The sequence below is a fragment of the Molossus molossus genome, unplaced genomic scaffold (assembly GCF_014108415.1).
Source record: "Molossus molossus isolate mMolMol1 unplaced genomic scaffold, mMolMol1.p scaffold_m16_p_6, whole genome shotgun sequence".
Lineage (NCBI taxonomy): Eukaryota > Metazoa > Chordata > Mammalia > Chiroptera > Molossidae > Molossus > Molossus molossus.
In genome coordinates this window covers 116,484,727-116,505,309 of record NW_023425399.1, presented here as the reverse complement: position 1 = coordinate 116,505,309, position 20,583 = coordinate 116,484,727, and the positions used below count along the sequence as shown (strand labels likewise).

Here is a 20,583-nt window from a genome sequence, read left to right as displayed (position 1 = left end):
AGCAGAGGGCGGTGGAAACGCAGTGGCCTGGTCTTGGTGTTTTCGGTCAGAGAGAAGCAAGCGTGTAAGATGTCGAACTTGCTAAGTGGCCGCTGCTCTTCAAACGGAGTCGAAGGCACCGAGCCCTGGCTGCTTTTCCCATCTTGCTCGTTGCCTTAGCAACCTCAGTGTGCTGGGGGAGGAGCCGGGTGCCTGTCCCTGAAGGCGCCCTCCCCTCACCTGGGGCATAGGGAGGGCGCAGATCACGCAGGTCCCTGGGGCAGGAGGTGCCCTGCGTGGACCACGGAGCAGGCAGAGCGAGGCAGAACCTGCTGGTAGGCGCCAGGTCTGTGCCTCCGTCTGGTGAGGTCATGTTTGCTCCTGGTCACTGGTGAGCACCCGTCTGCCTCTGCTCACTGCGGAACCAGCACCAGGAGTTGCCGTGACTGGAGGGTTTTATGTAAAGACTGGATATTTTAATTGGTGTCGACCAACATGGCATCCTTAGCAAGTGGAAGACATGGGCTGAGGTATGACTTACGCTCTCGACATATGTCCCCTGGGATGGCCACCTGTCACCTCCCGGCATGCACGCGCACACATGCGCACACAGGTGCACACATGCACACACAGGTGCACGCACGGGCCTGTCTTGTATCACTGTCTAGACATCGCCTCGGTCAGCACTCAGATAGGCTGGTTTTCTCTATTGCTCTTTGGACTCGGTCATGTTTCTTAAACGGGCAGAAAGGCTGTGGGGTACATTGTTGGCTGAGCGAGTAGCCAGTGACCCGTTGTTTCCTGGCCTTTGTCCCTCTCACCTTTGCCCCAGATACCTCCTGTCCTGAGTTATTTCAGGCTGGCCGGGCCAGCTGCTGGGTCTTCTTCGACAGCCTGGGAGGGGACGCCAGGCCAGGGACAGGCTGAGGGCAGCTCCTTCTCAGTCCGGCTCACAGGGTTTGCTAGAAAACCCTTCACGTAGCTTTGCAAACCTCTAATTCACAGATGCGGCGCTCCTGCCCAGCCAAGGCCTCCTGGAAAACAATCACAGAAAGATTTTGCAACTCCTCTCAAAATAGAAGCATGACTCAGGGGTTGAGAAAGCCCTCGGTAGCTGGGGCTCTCCAGAGAGGCTCCAGCCTCGGAGCGGCAGTGTGTCCTCGGGGCTCGAAGTCCTTCTGTCTGGACTTAAAAAAAAACTGCATATATTGAAGGTGAGCTATAAATTAGGAGCACAGCTAAAGACACACAGTGAAGGGGAATGTGTTTATTTCCCGTTTAGATAAGAAGGAGAAAAACTCAAACTTAGGGATCGGAAGATATTGACAAAAATGCACATACGCTTGTTTTTTTTTTTTTTTTTTGCATTGAATGAAGAACAATGTAATTAGAGTCCAATTTCAGCATATCATGTGGTTTAGGCAGCCTGCCTGAGATATCAGAAACATCTAGTGATGGGATTGGGGGAGAGTTGCTTCAATGTTTAAGTAAAATATAAAGTGGTTCTTTCTACCAAGTGTCTCTGGTGGAGTGGAACTTTTGAGATGTAATAGTTCTATAATAGTTTGAACTTGTCATGTTGGGGAGACAGAAAATCTACGTATTTTATACTCATTATACATTTACACTCACGAAAGGCTAGATGAGATTACCGGCCAGACAAGCGGCGGCTGACCTGGCGCCCGGGCCCCTCGGCCACCGCTCGGCTGACGTGGGGCAGCCAGAACCCCGAGAGAGGAAGGGATCACGGGGACGCTCATTTTGTCTAGTTAGTCTGTGAGATGACAGTTTGAACTCTGTGGGCATGGAGTTGGCGAGTCCCGGCAAGTGCCAGTGGGGCTGAGCCCAGCACCCTCAGTTCACCTAATGGAAGACCCAGGGCAGTCCTCAAGGGAGGACAACAATTTCAGTCTGACCAAGTTCTGTTTGTGAAGGGACACAGAGCATCGTGCCACCCCGCGGCGTCGTGTGGCCCCCTTTCTGGGCTTCTGTCTGTGTTGACCATCCGCGCAGATGAGAGGGAGGAGCCCACTGTAGAAGCGGTTTCTGTTTCCCTCCCTGCTCCTTACCCACAGTCATCATCACTCCTGGTTCCCCTCTGGGAAGCCCTGGGCCGGTATCATGCACCTCTGGTGCAGGGCAGAGTTCCGGCGGGGTGCTGCCCGGCTGGGTAAACGGGGCTAGGAGAGTTCCCCTTTCAACTTCGGGTCACAGACAGTGGGCCCCACTTTCTCAGACACCTATGTTTTCACTGTGAGAGGAACTCCTTTGAAGCCAACGTAAAAATACCTACTGGAAAAGGTTTTCTGGAAAAGGTTTTCAAGTCAGTTACTAAATCACTAAAATATCTTCAGGTAGTTGCTAGATCACTAAATTGAATACATTTTCAAAACGTTGGGCATTTGAAGGTATTATATATACCACCAGCCCCTGCAGTCGGATGCCGATGAATGTATTATTTTATGCAAATTGACACCCCCCCAATAATTCCAGTATATCATTGATTCAAATCCCTCCACGTTTTAATCCTCTTAAAACATTGATGAAGGAACAGAAACCAAAACAGAAGATGCTTTAAGACCCTTTGATGATGATGAACCGTCCTGATGATACATAGAGCCCGAAGCTGTGTTTCAAAAGAAATAAACACAATTGTAGCAACGGATCTTAGAGCCGGTTCTTGGTGTCTTTCGCTAATAAATACCTTGTTTAAAAGTAGGTGCCTCCCATCCGCGTTCTGGCATCTGGGGACCACCCACGCAGCGCCGCCGAGCGGGTCATACGTTGTGCGCCCCCGCCACCTAGCGGCGGCGGCTGCGCACGGCTGCTGGGCTGCGGGCTCTCTGCTCTCACGCTGAGCACAGACCGGTCCTTATGAAATGGCCTTTGTTCTGCATGTCTGACTGACTTTAGATCCGAGGACTCCACTAGGAAATCATCTTGGTGGGGTGTGTGTGTGTTTTAAAGGATCATTGTAATTTTCATGTAACTCTGCGGAATTGGGGTTTTGTCTTTTTGGATACTCAAGCGGCAGAAAAACTTGGAAGCCACCTGAGGCCGAGCTGTGTGTGTGGTCGTCGCTGGTCTACTGGAGACTTACAGTGTTACTTCTGTTCCAAAGTCTGTCTGGGCTCCTGATCGCTAAGTGAAGTGATGCTGGTTCAGTACTGGTCTCTGAGCGATTCCGGGCTCATTCCTTCCCGGGGCATGATGGGAGGGGATGTGCAGCCAGCCCCGCCCCCTCCTGCCCCTCTCCTCCCTGTTGCTTCCTTGTCCACATTTAAAATCTGCAAGGGCTGCAAGTACCTTGTTTTCAGCGGTTACCTGGACCCTTCCTGGGGAGGTTCCACCAGCTCTTTTTCACCTGTGTAGGGTGGAAATGCCCACTGATTTCAAAGCATGATTTGCAATGTTTTGTTTGATGATTTTTTTTTTTTTTACTTATACATTTGCATTTTTTTTTTCTTCCCCAAACAGCCAAGTTATAGTTTGCTATTCGTTTTTGGGTGAAGGAGGGTGTATAAAATGTATAGTCACATTCAAAATAGACTTGAATTCCTTCACTTACGCGTGAGTGGGATTAAAAAAAACAAAACAAAACCAACCACAACAGCCCCCAGTGACGTGTTTTTATGGCCCAGTCAATGCGGAAGCGATTAGTATGTTCTAGGCTTCGAGAATGTGACTGTGTTTTATGGCGGAAGAACTACTGTTTAGTAATTGAAGGCTGGGGGTGGAACCTTAACAAATGTTGATTTTGTAGTCCCTGAGTAGGAAAGCTTTTGAAACAATTCTTTCCCAAGATTTTAAACTTTAGATGTTTCTTGTGTAACGTGGTTACTTTGTTTAGTCAGAAAGTCAGTGTTGAATTTGTAACTGTTTTTTTTCCAATCAAAAGGCCGACTGCAAAGTGCTGACATATTTCTGTGCAGGTGAAGAAGTTAGTTCTGCAAGTTACTTCTGTATGTTAATGACTGCACCTGGGAACTGGTGTAGTGTGCTCAGTCCTTCAGAAAAGGTAGCAGGATCAGCCCAGGGCATAAAGTATCTGTTCACCTCTGAACATTTCAGCGTAGGGTGACTCCGTTTTCACGCAGCTGCTGGTCCCGGCCTCTCTGCGGGACTTGGGCTTCATTGTTGTGATTGTGGTTCAGACTATTTGCCGTGGGTGGTATTGTGTGTGTTCCCATGTAAGCCAGGAGATCGAGAGTGTCACCGCGTAGACTTCATCGTCATGGCTCTTGTAGTTCGAGCTGCATAATTAAGCGAGGGAGCTTGAACACACGTCTCTCAGGGAGACGTTTGTCACACGGGGCTGGACTCGCGACACCGTGGAGTGGAGGAGGTGTGCTCCTAGTTCCCCTCTGGGGCCCGGTAGCCGCCGGATGCCCTGGCTGCTGGCACCACCTGGACCACGAGGCCCCGAACCGGGTCCACGGGGAACACGCTTTCCAGGCGGGCCCTCTGTGTGAAGAACGGCCGACGCCAGGGTGGCCCTGGGCCCGGACTGGTCTCGTTCTTTCCCGGAGGGGGGCTCCCGATGAAGCCAGCCCGAGCAGGCCTCTGCAGCGGTGGCCTTTGTCCTCGCTGCAGGGGAAGCTCAGCAGGCGGTTGACCATTGCGGAGCCCTGGTTCTGCAGCCAGACCTCTGCCCAAGTCCTTCTCCTTCACGTCCCAGACGTTCTGTGAGTGCTGCCCCTGCGCCTCATTTTCAGCAGAAGCGGAAAGGTGGTCGCTCCGTTCCCGGGCTGTCGTCAGGGGGGCTGTCCTTCCCAGACACCCGGCCCATCTCTGCTGCGTCCTTGCACTTCACTCGTCTTCGTGACTCACAAGTTCCAAGTGAATCTCGTTTCTCTCAGGTCGTCCGACCTGTTATCTGTCCCGTGTCTTCCCGGTGAGTGCGCGTCCCCTTTGAGACAGGTGAACGTGATTACGGAGGCTCTTCGGAGGAGCATCATTTGGGGGATGTCCTGGCACGTCCTGGCTTTGGGAACCGGACATCATGGACGCAGAAGTGGCTAGAAATTCGCAGATACCAACATTAACTGCGGAAATCTCCAGGTTCTATTTTTAACCCCGTAGTTCCTTGTTAGGAGTTCTCAGGTGTGCGGCGTTGGGCTCTCTCGTCGTCAGGCAGGTATTATGGGCCACATGTGGCTCGAACCTCTGGCAAAATAGGGATTTAGGCTATTTTTTTGTCTCAGCTACCTAGCCCGCCTCACTTGTGTGGCGTTCACCTGGGGGCTGTTTCTTGGCTCGTGGGGGGGGCGTGAAGCTGTCTGAGCCACAGCTGGTCTGGCCCGAGGACCAAGTACCTGAACTTGAGGTTTGCTGGGAGCCCTGACCAGCCGTCACGCAAAGGGTACCTCAGGGTTTGAACGAAGACAGTGGGCTGCTCAGGGAAGCCGCCCCTCACGTCGTACAGGGCTCACCTGGGTAGGAGGTCCTGGGGGGCATCACTTCTTCACCTGCAGCCCTGCCCACCTCCGCGGACAAAGGGCTGGGTCCCTGGGGTGGTGGCTGTGGCAGGAGGAGCTGGAAAGGACAAGGTCTTGTCTCTGCAACATTGGGGCTCCAGACGGTGGCGGCGTGGCCCTCCCAACCTGCTACAGCGGGACTGGGGGGCCAGTCCTTTAGCCAGTGTAGACCATGTTCCCTGAATTGCCCGGTGTTGGCAATGCCAGGTGGGGCCTGCGTCTCAGCCCTTCCTCGGAGGCCCCCTCTGTGGGCTGACCCACCCCACTTCCTCCCCGTGAGCGCTTTCTCCTTGCCCGGAGCGCCCCGAGCCCTGAATGCTGCTTCCTGCATGAACAGCCCCGTTTGCCGGCCCCAGGCCTTGTGGTCTGAGATTCGAAACCTACTATCATTACGGTGACAGGTCCCCTTGGTCACACCCCCTCGTCTCCTCTGGAACCGGGGCTCTTTGTGTCTCGTGCAGGGCTCCCCTCCCCTTCGCGGCACACAGGTCCCCGCAGGAAGGTGTCGGCTGAGTCCTCTGCTGCCTTTGTGGGTCAGAATAGGTTCTCTTTTGGGGGGACGAGGCGTGCTCACAGCTGGGCGCCGAGAGTGTGCTCTCCGCGTCGCGGGTCACTCGCCGTGGGCACTTTGGGTTCGGCTACGCGGGACGGTGGCCCCACACCCGCTGCCTGTGCCCGCACTGTCCCTGCCCGTGCCCCTCCGCCGCCTCCTGCCCAGCGCCAGGGCGGGGAGGGAGGCCCATTGCCCGTGGATGTGTCACGCGCGTCTGCACCAGGGAGAAGGCAGTCTCGGGTGACCGCAGGCCTGATGGCAAGGACTTGCTGAGGGTTTGGGGACGGGAGGGCCCGTCATCAGGGCAAGGTTCCCGGTGTGTTACATTCTGACAAGTCCCTTTTTTTTTTTAATCCTCACCCGAGGACATTTTTCCATTTTTTGTTCAGGTAGAGTGGGAGGGGGGAGAGAGGAACAGGAGAAGAGAGGGAAACATCGATGTGAAAGGGACACATCGAGTGGCTGCCACCCGCACAACCAACCAGGGCCGGGGACAAACTGCAACTGAGGTACGTGCCCTTAGCGGGAACCGAACCCGGGTCTCTCAGGACCGCAGGCCGACGCTCTAACCCCTGAGCCAAACCGGCCAGGGCCAAGTCCCTTTTTTAAATGTTTTAACCCAAAGAGTGAGAACCTACAAAAGTAGAGCGAACAGCAGGAGTCAATGAGAACCAGCAGGTAGACGGACGGGTGCTGGCTGGTCCTCAGGCCAGGCGGGAGCCAGGCTCCTGGTCACAGCCCCCCCCCCCAGCCCCTCCCCGCGCCGGGCCAGCAGTGACCTGGTGGCTGCGGCTCCTCACAGGGAGTCCCTCGTGCCACTTTGAAAGCTACAAATTACACAGTGACAGAGCATTTTTTAAAAAAGAATTTGCGCCTTCCGTCCCTGTCCCTACCTGCAGAAGCGCTGCTGCCCGGCGGACAGCACAGGGGGGAAATGAGGGGCCGAAGGCGGCTGCGAGACCTGGAGTGTGGGGTCGCTTCTCCGCTCCTCCCAGGACCAGAGACCACCTCGTGCTCCACGGGAACAGGGAGCCCGTGGCCCCGGGGGCCGACGTCCTGCTTCCCCGACGTCCTGCTTCCCCACGCCACCCTGGCTGTGCCGCGGCGCTCGGAGCCCGCCTCGGTGACGCCCAGTGATGTCCTGGACTGACCCCAGCGCCCTGGTCTCGGCCACATCAGAACCACCCAGAGGTTTGCAGAGACGTCGGGGTGCAGGCATCTCCCCCAAGGCTGGCTTTCGGTCTGGACACTGACCTTGGATATTTCTCAGCAGCGGTGACGTCCATGTTCTTCCCAGAAGACTCCGGGGTGCAGCCGGACGCTGCCCTCCATGAGCCATTCACCCACCCACCCTGGACTGAGTGGAGGCGGGGTTTGCACAGGGCAGCCACCAGCTCCCTTTTAGGAGGAACAGTCCAAGTCCCTGCAGTCACTCTTCATATTACTTGATTTCCAGAAATGCCCCCACCCTGGCCTGTTCCTCCTACGATGCCCCTCATCTCGCCTGTCCTCAGTGTGTGTCTGTCCCAGAGCCGTGTCTGGGCTCGTCCAGCTACGTGTACTCCTCTGTGCCCTTGGCTGTGGCTGAGGACGCGTTCGCTCCACCTAAAACCTTGGGCCCTGGCAGCTCACACTGCGCTTGTGGTCCCCTAGGAACCTAGAGTCTTTTTCATGCCACAGCGCTTAAGCCAGGACTTTCCCTTCCTGCACGTCCTGGTTCTCCTTATCTCGTTAGTTCTGAGCCTTCGTTCCATGTTGAAAACTCCGAATCTTTGTTCTTCGGTGGAGGTTTGGAGCTGAGCATCCCTGCTGGGTCTGAGAAGCTTGTCCAGCTCCATGACGGTGGGCAGGGGCAGGACAGACACTGTGGCACCCTCAGGGACAGCCTCCCCGTCCGTCCTGGCAGGCCCGGCTCAGCTGCCGGTTCTCCGTGTTCGGAACCGAGCCCGCTCCGTCTTGTCCCCCAGACGGCCAGGAGCTCCCCGGAAGGACCAGGGGGGTGCACCTCCCAGTACGTGGAATGACGCTTGCTGCGCCGTGAGGGGTCTTCATCGTGCTCTTGGTGTTTTCCCCCCGAAACCTGGGATAAAATATTTTGAAACTACTCCTAGTTAATGGATCAGGACACCGAGAGCCACCGATTGATCGACTCCGCTTCCTCAGCGGGTCATTTACACACTGTGTATGGCCTGTGTTACCATTTCTGCAAACTCCGTGGTTTTCGGTGCGGCGTGGCTGCGTGGCAGGAAGTGAGTGGGTGTTGGTCGCTCCGCGGTTACGCAGGGCGCCCACGCCGGCCACGGTCTCCGTGTTCTGTTACTCGGTGAAAGGCCCGGGAGAAAAAGACACTTATTTACGTGTGTTTGACCCGCGCTTACTGGACGGAGGTCAGGGGTGCTGGCGGGTCTTGCTGTGTGTCCCGTGGTTCCCTGGCTGTTCTTGTCCCCATGTCCCTCTGATCCCAGGAGCAGGACCCTTGCCGGGCAGAGTTCCCAGGCCGGTCCCCAGGGCCCCGTCCTCTGTCCTGTGGGAAGAAGGGCGTGGGTGGCGTCGGGTGGCGTGTGCAGCTGAGTTGTGGTTGCTGAAACTGTGTGACACAATATTTAAGACGCTCGACTGTGGAAGCAACACGTCGCACGTGGGTAAAAGCGTCCGGGCTAGACCCACGCTGGAAAACACCGAAGCGTCCAGCCCTCAACGCTGGTCGGAAGGACCTTGTGGCGGTGAAGAGCTGAGAAACGCCGGGTCCAGGGAAGCATGACGGTCTCCACAGGTGATGCCCATGAAGCCGCTCGGGGGTGGGGAGCCGGAAGCTGTGTTTCTGACTCCTTGGAATTCAAGTCTCTCCACTGACTTTATTTCTTTTAAGAATCTCAAGTTTTCTTCTCTGTATCGTTTTAGTCGCTTTGAACTTTTGCCCCTCTGCCCGTTTCCTGCGTGCGCCTGAAGCTGGGTCACGCCTCACTTCCAGGTGATGTCGGGGAGGCCCCCATTTTGAGGAGCGCCAGGTGGGTCCAGCAATCATGTAGGAGTGTCTGCGTTCCCACGGCAACGCTGCCCTGCCTGTCACCGACCCTGGCACAGCCGAGCTCTGGAAGGGACGTCCCAGCGCCCCCGAGGCTGAGTGGCAAGAGAATCCTGTTCATTCGTGGGATCAAATACGTGGCGTCCTCTGTTCGTGGGAATGAGTAATGCCTGTGTGACGCCGAGTAAAAGGGGCAGACATGGGAGGACACTTCGGAAGAGAAGACAGATGTGACCAGGGTCTCACTGAAAGGACGCGAGCCGGGGTTCTGGGCAGAGTGGCATCCATCCCGGGCCCATTTTGTAGCTGAGAAAACCAAGGACAGAAGGGGGGGGCAGATGGCGCGGGCAGGTACCCGCAAATCAGACGTGGGGTTCCAGGCCCTCCGCACATGCTGCCTTCCTCCCTGGTGTCACCGAGGGGGTCGGTGCAGGAGAACGGCCCACGCAGAGCCTGGGGCCCCAGCTGCAGACGCACCGAAGGGACTGGGCACCGCCAGCACAGGGCCCCGGTCGCTGGCTCCCAGAGGCTGCGTCCTGGGCCCTGCTGGACTCTCAGGACCGGCAGCCCGCAGGCTGCTGCTGTGTGCCTGTGTGGGTTTTAACGGAGAGAGACAGACAGAGGGTTGACGGCTTTCAAAATGGACGTAAGCACAGAACCTCCCCGCACAGTGGAGCCCAGGTCAGTCCTAACAGTGAGGGGACCCCGTCGATGGTTAACATGGGGCATTTTTTGTTACGTGTGTCTCACCTCAATAAAAGACATTAAGACAGCCCTGGCCGGTTTGGCTCAGCGGTTGGAGCGTCGGCCTGCGGTCCTGAGAGACCCGGGTTCGGTTCCCAATAAGGGCATGTACCTGGGTTGCAGTTTGTCCCCGGCCCTGGTCGGTCGTGCGGGTGGCGGCCACTCGATGTGTCCCTTTTACATCGATGTTTCTCTCTCTCTCTCTTCCTCTCTCTCCCTCCCACTCTACCTGAACAAAAAATGGAAAAATGTCCTCGGGTGAGGATAAAAAAAAAAAAAAAAGACATTAAGACATAAAGAGTCAAAGGGAGTGAGTTCTTTCCTGCCGCGCACCCATCATTACCGTCTGCGTCTCGTGTTGGAGATGCCGCCTCATGGGCCGCACACACCGTGAGCCCCTAACGCGCGGCCCAGCGTCTGGGCTGGGAGCGTCCCGGCGTGCGGGGTGTGTGTACCGTGAGCCCAGCACCCCGCCGTGGACTCATGTTCATTCCGCCCTGAGGTTTAAAAGCACATCCAGGTCGGTCCTGTTTAGAAAGAAATGGAGGAATTTAAAGCGTGTGCGGGTCACGTACACATTCGGGCCAGGACAGAGCAGGCCATGGAGAAATGATGGTGCACGCAGGTGCATGTGTGTGCATGTGTGTGTGGCGGGGTGACATGCACACACGTGCTGCCTGCGTCCCGTGGCTCGGCTCATGCACCCGGACAGCACCGGGCGTCCTCCAAGGCCCGTGCCTGCAGTGACCTGCGGGCCGTTCTGGGCCCCTGTCCTCAGTGGTGGCCCTTAGCCTCCTGCTCAGGACCAAGGGCAGGCATCTCCCTAAGCACGTAGTCTGGGCTCAAAACCAGCCGACATCCTGTGAGAGCCAGTGCAGTGTGCTGGTGCCGCTTCGAAGGTGCTGCGTGTCCACAGAGCTCCGTGACCTGCGAGAACGCTAGACGGTGGCTGGGGCTGGGGCCGTGCAGGGAGGGACCCTCGTGCCGGCTGCGAGGAGGGCGGGGGCCCGAGTTCAGTGCGGGGGGGGGGGGGGGTGGCGGCGTTGATCTTTGGGAAGTCCTCCTGCAGGTGAAGCGCCTTCGTGAATAAAACCGGAAATGGCGCCGAGGAACCTGGGACAGAGAACCCGAGTCCTGCTCCCCTTGGGGCCTCAGGGAGGCAGCCCCTCAGGTGCCCGGACCTGACAGCGTTGAGGGGCTGCCGGCCGTCAGAGGTGGTGGGGGGAGCAGCGGGCGGGCCACCAGGTGCTGCTCTGAGTTGACTTGGAGTTTGCTGTCGAAGGTCAAGTTCACCAGACCTGTTACCTGGAGACCCTCGGTCAGGAGGGGCCTGGGCGCCGTAACCTCGGCTGCCCGGTGAGGAGCACACGGGGCCCCTGGCCTTCCCGTCACGCTCGCTTTGATACGATCGTCCGTGGTCCCCGCTCCTCATTGCCCCCAGGAGGCAGCCGGCCCCGGGGCGGGCTCCGTGTGATGTCTGTCCCTTTGGAACCTTCTCTCACTCCCTGCCTCCAGCAGAGGTGCTGGGAGTCGGCTGTGACGTTCGATGGTACTTTTGGGGAGCGTGACGCTGGGGGACTTGGCAGGTGCTTTGCCGGCCCCACAGGAGGGCGCTCGGACGGCACAGGCCTCACCGGGGACGCAGCCGTGTGTTTTCAGGAAACGCCAGGTGCCCAGCCCCCACGCTGCTCTGAAAATGTGAAAGTGAAGTTGAACAGTGAGCAGGGTCTGAGCTCATCGAAGCCCAGATGGTCCCTCTCTCTAGTTCCGGGTGGAATGCCCCCTCTATCCCTGGGGCTTCAGGTCCCACCTGCGGCAGACGGGTGTCCCGCCTGCCCTGTTCGCTCTCCGGAGCCCACGGGGGTAGGACTGTGACTCCCTCCGCCGAGTTAGCCCCTCTCCACTTCTGCTGATTACGACACACAGGCAGCTGTTGACGTGGACAGAATCCTTAAACACGCATGTGAGGGGCTCGCTGCCGGCCTGCTGGTTGGACACGAGCCTCTGACCCTGCCCCCGCACTGAGGACAGCCTGGGATCCGGGCGCTTTCCTGAGGGCCCCTTCCGACGGGAGCGGGGTTCCTGAGTCCCAGCTCCAAGTAGGTACTCGGGAGGTGTATACTCCTTGTACACAGAAACCTACATGCCACCAGCGTGTTCGAATCTCCCGAGCAACCTTGTTTAAAAACGGACCGGACTGGGCCTTCTCGGCAGAGAACACCTGATCACCCCGTCCCCGCCCCGACGGCAGAACCAGATAACGTTCTTCCCAGGCCGGAAGAAGGCAGGTGTAAGGGGTGCAGGGACATTTCTTACACTCTCTAAATTTTGACTTCTGGGGTTAAATAAACCCAGGGCACCAGTGCAGGTTTAAGATGGGGTTTTTCTTAAGTCTCGTGCATCTACTTGGGCAGAGTCGAGTCCGACGTCCCAGAAGCGGTATCCCTGGGCTCCGAGGTCGGGCCGCCCACGCCCAGACGTGATCTCACCTGCATCGTCGACCGGGGAGGGACGAGGTTGGGTCCTCCAAGCCCCCCCAGGAGACAGTCTCCGCGGGCCCAGGCGGGGCCCTCCAGGCGTGGAGAGCTGGGGACGTCCAGGTGTCTCCCCGGAAGGGCGGGGATGAGGGGCTTGACTCTCCGCTTTCTTTGTGCCTCTAGGAAACCCTTGGTGTCGAGGTTTTGGACTTGACCACTGACCTTACGAGAGTTCTGGGGACCCTTTCGAGATCGGGCCACGTGGACTGTGGTGGTTTGAGGCAGCCAGGACCCATAGGCAGAGTAGGCGTGTTCCGGCCGTGCCTGGCGTGGCCGCAGTGTATCGGCCTCTCTGAGTTGTCCTTCCCTGAAACGGGCAGGGGTGACCCCGCAGCTCCGCAGGGGACCCGCGAGCCTGCCCTGAGCCCTCGGAGAGCCCCCGAGGTGCGTGCTACAGGGAAGCGTTTCCCTGGTGTCTGGGGGAACCCTCACCCCTCAACCAGGGACTGCGTAGATTCAGGTGTCAGACCACTGCTCCTCTGCAGCCGCGTCAGTCAGTGAGATCCAGGGCCGAGAAGCCCCGCCCCAGACTCAGCACTGCCTGCGCCCTGGGGAGCCCGCCAGCCGCGGGGCCGCTCTGTTTCCGGGGGCGCCCGCCCGCCCGCCCGCGCCCGGTGTGCTGTGTGTCTTGTTCTGTTCTGATGCGAGTTGGTAACCGCACGTTTCACGTTTGATCCTCAGGGGCAAAGCCACACGGCTGCTGCTTTTCCGGAGACGTGGCTGCGACTGTGCTCCCCAATGGAGACCAGAGCCACAGCCTCGGAGATAACCCGGCGGAGCCAGACACCGGCGGGCCCCGCGCGGACACGGCAGCCTCGGGGTCCGCACGCGAGCGCCACAGCAGAGACCCTTCCCGGGCACCGGAGCCGCCTCGGTTCTCTGTGGACTTGAAGATGCCCGCCTGTCACCCCAAGCGGGAGGTCCCCGGCTCCAGGGACACGGCAGACTTCCCTTTGAACGCGGATCAGACTTTTCTGGAAGGAGCACCCCTGCGGCTCTCCTCCGAGAGCCCGGCCAGCCACCCCAAAGAGGAGCCCTGCGATTTGCACAACAAGGAGCATTCCGTGGGGAGCAAAAGGGTGCCGGGCCCTGACCTGACCCCGCTGGACCTCAGTGAGAGGTCGACCCGGGACGACGCCCGCCACAAGGAACTGGCGTCCTCGCTGCGGGCGGCGCTGGCCGTGCACCCCTGCCCCTACTGCAGCCACAAGACCTACTACCCCGAGGTCCTCTGGGTGCACAAGCGCCTCTGGCACCGGGTGAGCTGCAGCGCCATGGCCCCCCGCTGGACGCAGCCCGAAGGCTGCAGGAGCATCAGGAACAACTTGGTTTTCCTTGTCCGGAGCGGACGCACGGGCCCCCCCCCCCGCCCTCGGGGGCAATGAGTGCCAGCCTCTGCCCATCGCCAGGTTCACACGCACCCAGGTTCCGGGGGGGGCGCCGGGGCCCAAGGGCAGCTCCTTGCCCCTGGGTGGGCCGACGAAGGCCGCCGGTGTGTCGAAGAGCAGGGAGGGCCATCCCGGGGGCCCCTGCTCGCTCTGGGCGGCCGGCTCCGAGGGGCCTCGGCAGACCAAACCCGCCCACAGCCCCGAGCCGCACGGAGCCCTGGCCCAGCCGCCCCAGCCAAGGCCCAAGCTGGAGGCTGGCCCCAGACCGGGGCCTGTGGCAGGTGGTGGTTTCAGCAGAAGTGCCACCCCCACAACCACCGTCATTGCCCGTGTGGGCTCCCAGCCCCCCGCCACCAGCAGGCTGGGGGACAAATATGTCAGCCCCCCGGCGGGGGCCGGCCTGGGTCCCCCAAATAAGCACAGTGCCCCGGACCCACTGAAAGCCAAATCGAGCCCTCAGCCTCAGGGTCAGCTGCACGTGAAAGGCGATGGGGGCCCCCCTCTACCTCCCCGAGAGCCCCCCTCCAAGGCCAGCCAGGGCTCCAGAGGGAACACGGCCCCGCAGGCCCAGCCCGTCCCGCAGGCCGTCAAGCCGGAGCCGGTGTCCGAGGGCCACGAGAAGCACCTGGACGTCCTCAGCATCTTTAAGACCTACATTCCGAAGGACCTGGCCACCCTCTACCAGAGCTGGGGCGCCAGCAGCCCTGCCCTGGAGCACAGAGGTAAGCTGTGCTGCACCCCAGCGCCCCCTGCTGCCGGGCTGCGGCCCAGGGGCCCTCTCGTGGCCGTGGGATCCACCCACCTCCTCCACGCGGCCCTGGGGGTGCTGGCCGTGAGGTGGCTTCACCTCGTGTTGTGTCAGACAAGGTTTCGGTAGAGGTTCGTTGTCCCCTGTGCAGTGTTACGTGTACAGTCGTCCCTCGCCACTTTGCGCTTCGTGGCTTCAGTCCAGCGCAGTTTTTTCTTCTGTCGTGTTTTTCAAACACTGTGCTGTATTTTCAAATTACCATGCACTATGTTTGGAAAAACCGCGATAGAGGGAAGCCGCGACGTCGAAGCGCGAAGTGGCAGGGGCGACTGATCGGAAGAACCCTGCTTCGCGGAAAGTCATTAATCGCGGTCGTTTGGGACTGATGAGCCGCGATAAACGAGGACTGACTGTGTACCTGTCTATAATTAATCTGTTTAATGATCTGTCTGTCCGCACAGTGGAGCCTCGGTTCTCGAACTTCACCCCCTCCGGAAAGCCGTTTGGACACTGAAGCGTTTTCCCATTAGAAACAGTGTGAATCGAACAGCCCGTTCCAGGCCCCCAAGCTTCAACCTTTCTTACATACAGTCCCTCTCGTGCTGTTTAATCTGTAAACACTTCCGAAGCCAGAGGACATGGCACGTACATGAAAATTGAACCAAAAGGAGGTGAAATGTACAGTAAAACTTGCCAATTTGATAATCAGCAGCGAGAAATGCCACGAAACACAGAAGTGTCCGCGACACCGTTCCCCGAGGCGCTGGCCATGTGGGGCGCAGCAGTGCTGACCCAGACTCCGCCTCTTCTCCGTGTCCCCCGAGTTGGGCGGCCACGCGGGTGTCAGCGTCACGGGGTTGTGGGGTGGAGGGGCGGACTGTGTGTGTCCCGGGACGCCAGCATGTGGGCCGAGCCTGCACCCTCCGAAGTTTGGGGCTGAATCCCCGTGAGTTCTGGAAACGCCCCCCCCTTACCTGGTGGTTTCCTTGCCCGCCAGTCCCCGGCCGCTCCCAGCAGGTTTCCCGTGCCCCACTGGGCACCGTGCCCTTGATCGGAAGTTGAAGGTCACTCACTGCACGTCATGCACCTGGGAAACCTGAGTGTTTCCCGTGCAGAACAGCCCAGACCACCCAGCCCTGCGGAGCTGTCTCTGCCTTCGCGCCCTGGGCATCCTCGCGGCCCTGGGCGGCAGTGACGTGGTGCACCCGCACTTGGCTAAAGCAGGTCCCCACTTACCGTGACCTTTGGCTTCTGGTCCCTCAATGCCCAGGGCTCTGGAAGCACCTTTGGGGACGGGGTTCAGGGTGGGGGAGGTCGAGCCAGCAGAGAGACACCTCGACTCCGCCCTGAGGGCACCCGAGGGCCAGGTGCAGCTGAATCCTCCTTCCCTGTGCTTTGGAACCTGCCCGCACCCACAGGCAGCTGCCGCCCTGGTTGGACCGGCGCCGCCCCTGGTTCATTGCCCTTCAGGAAAACAGGGTGTTTCTTGGCTAGGAGGACGCTCAGGACTGTCCGGTGTGGCCCTGGCCTGGGCCCTCGGCTCCTGTTCTGAATGAAGGTGCTGAGCTCGGGGGTCTTGCTCACAGCCAGAACTGCCCCTGAATGTTCTGGAAGGAGCTGAGGCCCAGAGGGGTCAAGAGTCTTTGTGCCGAGCGCTTGCAGATGCAGGGAGACCTGTGGGACCTGTGTGAGGCTCTCGCCCCGTCTCCTGGCCGCGTGATTGGTGGGGACACAGCTCCCTGCTGTCGGCGTTCCGGTTCCAGTTATGTTGGTGAGCGGGGCACCGACGGCCCCCACTTCCAACTGTGTGGGGCGTTTGCTGGGACAGACGTGCAGGGCAGAGCGTTGGGCCTGGTGCCTCTGTCCTTCAGAAGGGTTTTCAGGGACTGGAAAGTGGGGCGTTTACTCTGCAGGCAGGTGAGGTCAGCACAGTGACAGACCCACCGTCACCTCGGGAGCCCACCCCTGGTCCGGGGTCCCCCTCGCTGCCCGCAGCCTGCTTGCTGCGTTACTGCCTTCCCCCCAAAGAAGTGCGCTTGAAGTTAAGGTTCTTCAAGAGCTTCATGACAGACATAGCAATACAAAGTATCCGGACATCCTTTCCTTTTGCTTAAAAATTTTAAACAATGATTGGTCCTAAGGCTCTTTTTTTGGATAGGGAGGTTAAATGTATCTTCTTAAGGGGAAAGTGCTCTGCTGTGTGTCAAGCACATTCTCTCCCTGGGTGGTCCCCGCCGGCTCCTTTCCCTCTGGGCGGGGGAGGGGTGCTGCTCAGGGGATGTTCAGCATTCTGGTCCTTCACTGACAAGTGTGGTTGCTGAATCACAACTTCCCCGGCTCAGGGAGGGACTGGGATGAGCTCGTCTTAGTCCCTCGTCGACGGGCCTGTGACTGGCCACGCAGAGTGAGTGACACCCAGCAAGGAGGGGCTGCCACCCCGGGGGGCCCTCTTCTCTGCTGGACTCCATTTGGGTCCTGGTCTCAACCTGGGGGGCGATTGGAACCCGCCGAGCCCTTCCCCGGACGGTGCGCTGTCACGCTCTCCTGGGTCCCCACTCCTGATCTGGGCAGGTTTCCACCTGCCTGCAGGCCCTTCGTTGGCCCCTTTCTCTCGTTCGGACGCTTGTTTGTTTGGGAGGCCGGGTGTGGTCCGAGAGGTCACCCGGGTGTCAGTGTCCTTGCTGGAGACTCTGCAGTTCAAGAGGCAGGTGCGTCGTCACGGACATGGCACTGAACACACTGAACACCAGTCACCACCCCTTCTGAGGTTTGCTTTCCCCTGTGGCCGGCCCCTCCTCCTCTCCCCGTGGCCGCCCCTCCTCCCCCGTGGCCAGCCCCCTCTTCTCCTTGGGGCCGGGCCCCCCTTCCTCTCCCCCATGGCCGCCCCCCCCCGGCCCCGTGGCCGGCCCCCTCCTCCTTGGCCCCGTGGCCAGCTGACCTTTGCACTCTGAATCCGGATGCTCCCCTCCTCCATCTCTCGTCCAAATCGCCTTGTGGACTTGATTCCCCGAGTCTGTCGGCATTTTCTCGTTTTGTCGTCTGACGCGTTCGCTCTGTGTCTCCTCGTGGTCGTCATCTGTGGCGTGAAGGTCGCCCCTTCGTGTGCAGCTGGATGGGAAGAGCTGTGCGGGGAGGGTTCCCCAGAGGAGGTCGTTTCTTCCCTCCTTGTGGCTGGGACGCAGGTGTGGGGCTGCAGGGGGGGTTCTGTGCTGTGTCGTTTGCACGGAGGGTGCTGCTCCCAGGTGTCTGGGAGACGTCAGGTGCTTTCCGAAGTGAAGACAGGTCTCAGACCTGTTCCCACACGTGCTTTGACCGAGAGACGTTTGCGAAGAAATGCGTGGTCTGGAAATTTCTCTGAAAGAGGAAGGAGCTGCGTGGACGGAGCTTGTCCCTTCCCCTGGGCTCGCCGACGAGCCCTGTGGGACGAGAAGCAGGAAGGGTTTTCGCCGTCAGTGCACGGCGTGGAAGGCGAACGTGACGCGCTTCGTTGGGGGACAGGAAGAACGCGGCACGTCGTCTGTGTTCCGGCGTGTGGCCCGCAGTGCACGGTGCCGCGGGCTTCGGAATCAGAAACGAGAGAGAGCAGAGGGGGATGATGCTGGGCGGGTACCGGGTGAGGTCTGTCTCATCGGGACTTAAAAATAATCACTCACACCAGCGACACCGTCACAGGAGGACGTGGAGATTGGACTTCCTTTGTCTGAGTCTTTTCGAACTCTTTGCAGAAGCTTTTCAAGCGTGAGAGCTTGACATGTCCCCGGAAGACTGGCCGGGCCGCCATCCCTCACCTCCGAGCCCGCTTCGTACACCCGCCTTGGGTTTCTGCGTCACAGGCAGAACGGCTGCTCGCCGGGTGGCCTTCAATTCAAACGAGGTTTATAACCTTTTTGATTAGCTCAGAATTTTGCAGTAGCTTGAGCATAATATTATTGACCCAAAAGGGCAAGTGTCTGTTCTTTAAAAAGTAAAGCGAAAATGATGTGGCAGAATGCGTGGGGAAGCGTGTGCGTGTGTGTGTGTGCGTGCGTGTGTGCGCGCGTGCGTGCTGATGCACACCTGATTGAGGCAGGCAGAACGGCGAGGAGAGAGTAGTTGGGACAGGAAGTAGCCCACTATGAGATTTCCTCAGAAGAGGCATCGTGACTCGTGCTTGTAGGTGACGTCAGACACAGTGCCGTGCTGGTGGCACCGTCAGCGGGTGGACGTAGACTGCACTCCATGCCGTCCGATGGTGCCGGGGAAAACCAGACAGCCACGGGGACTGTCAGGCGGTTTCCATGGGAGCCCCTGGGTGGCGGGAAGGACCACGGGGACTGTCAGGCGGTTTCCATGGGAGCCCCTGGGTGGTGGGAAGGACCACGGGGACTGTCAGGCGGTTTCCATGGGAGCCCCTGGGTGGCGGGAAGGACCACGGGGACTGTCAGGCGGTTTCCATGGGCCCCTGGGTGGCGGGAAGGACGGGGACAGAGTGCTTGTCCAGCCGAGAGCTCCCTGGACCCGTATAAAGGAGGAAAGTGTTTCTGAAGGACGCACTTTGCTCTGCACAAAGCTGGCGTGTGGCCCCTCTGGGCTGCAGCCCCTCTGGGGCCCAGGACGCCTCGGTCGGCGGGAGCAGCCCCTGAGCCGTCTCTGCACCCACGCGCTTGGTGAAACCCGGAACGGGGAGCCCTGGTGGCAGCTGACGTTGCCGAGACACGATCTTCACGTTTCGCCATGTGCGGGCACCTTGCCCACATTCGTGCGTGGTTTTCCGTGGGTGACGGGATGAGTGCTGGTTAAAACGTGTCTCGCTCTCTCCGATCCCTGAACCTCGGGCAGGTTCTCCGTGTCTCCGAGGCGCCTTTCGGGACTTGTCCCGTGAGGAGCGAGACGAGTCCTGCCTGGCGTGTGCGCGTGGCCTGGCTTACTCTTCCCCAGACGCCACCTGCGCAGTCACAGTTCTGCCTTGTCGTTATCTGTGAGCCGTCGGAATCGGGGGTCAGGACTCGGGTTCAGCTGATTTGACCGAGGCCCCTCCACACTCAGATGCCAGACCCGGGCCGCAAACAGCTCGCTGAGCGTCACCTGAGCCTCTTCGGGCCGACACCTTCTCGATAGCCGTCTGGTGTCGCTTTCCCGTGGAGTCCAGTCACCGCGGAGCCCAGGGGGCGCTCTCTGCCGCTACGGTTCCGTGGCATCAGCCTTTTCTCTGGAGAGACACCGCAGGCGAGGCACTGGGCCGCCGTGTGGCTGCCTCCTCCTCCGAGCGCACCTGGGCGTCCGTTGGGATCAGAGGGGAGCGAGGCCATTGCTTCGGGCCGGGCTCATTCCCAGGCGTCCCCCGTGGCCCCGTGGGGACAGCACGGGCGCACAGGTCAGGGCCCCGTGGGAGGGCTGTGGGTGGCTGGGCCCGTGCGGCCCGGCATGGGGAGGCCCTGTCCCCGGTCTGGCCACGCGGTGCCACCGACCCTCCTGTGTGTCACTGACAGACGCCGGGAAGGCTGGCGAGGGTCCCGCCGCTCAGCCCCGCACACCTGACAGCCTTCGTGCGGGCTCGTCGCGGGAGAGGCTTCAGTTCCCTGTAATTCCTGCTCGCTGGGGCCTCCTGTGCCTGGCTGTCAGCAGAGCCGGGAGGGGGGCTGACGGTGCCGCCGGGCCCTGAGGTGGCTCCATCAGGGCGCGTCAGACAGACTAATGATGGTTTCCTCTCCCCTCCCCCTTCTGCACCCCTTGGCCACCGCCACCCAGGGACGCTCCGGACGCAGGCCCGCCAAGGAGACTTCGTCTGCGTGGAGTGTGGGAAGTGCTTCCACCAGCCCGGCCAGCTGCGGGCACACATGCGGGCCCACTCAGGTACGCCCGCCCGCCTCCGCCCCCTGCCGTCCTCGTCCTGCCGGGCACCGGCTCCTCGGGGGGTTCCTCCCCTGTGGCCTGGACGCCCAGGCCCCGCGGGGTGAGGGTGACGCGTCCCCTTCAGTGACCACACGCCGGGCCCTCCCAGGCGGCACCACATGGTTTTCCCTCCGCATCAAGTGCCGTGTGGTCTCATCTGACATAAGCCTGTTCGCAAATGTTCCGTTTTAATAAGAGAGCAAGTAGATGCCTCTGAAATGAATATGCAAATGAGCTGTGCCGCCCAGGAGAATCAAAGCC

At 59.7% G+C, this 20,583-nt stretch overlaps 1 protein-coding gene across 1 annotated transcript in view; it reads left to right on the top strand.

The window, feature by feature from the left end:
- The window catches only part of ZNF516 (zinc finger protein 516), a 44,882-nt gene that overhangs the window by 17,594 nt on the left and 6,705 nt on the right, over positions 1–20,583 (top strand). The window contains 3 exon segments of the mRNA XM_036246028.1: positions 12,997–13,673; positions 13,675–14,425; positions 20,179–20,283. Of these exon segments, the coding sequence (XP_036101921.1) occupies positions 12,997–13,673; positions 13,675–14,425; positions 20,179–20,283 (1,533 nt within the window).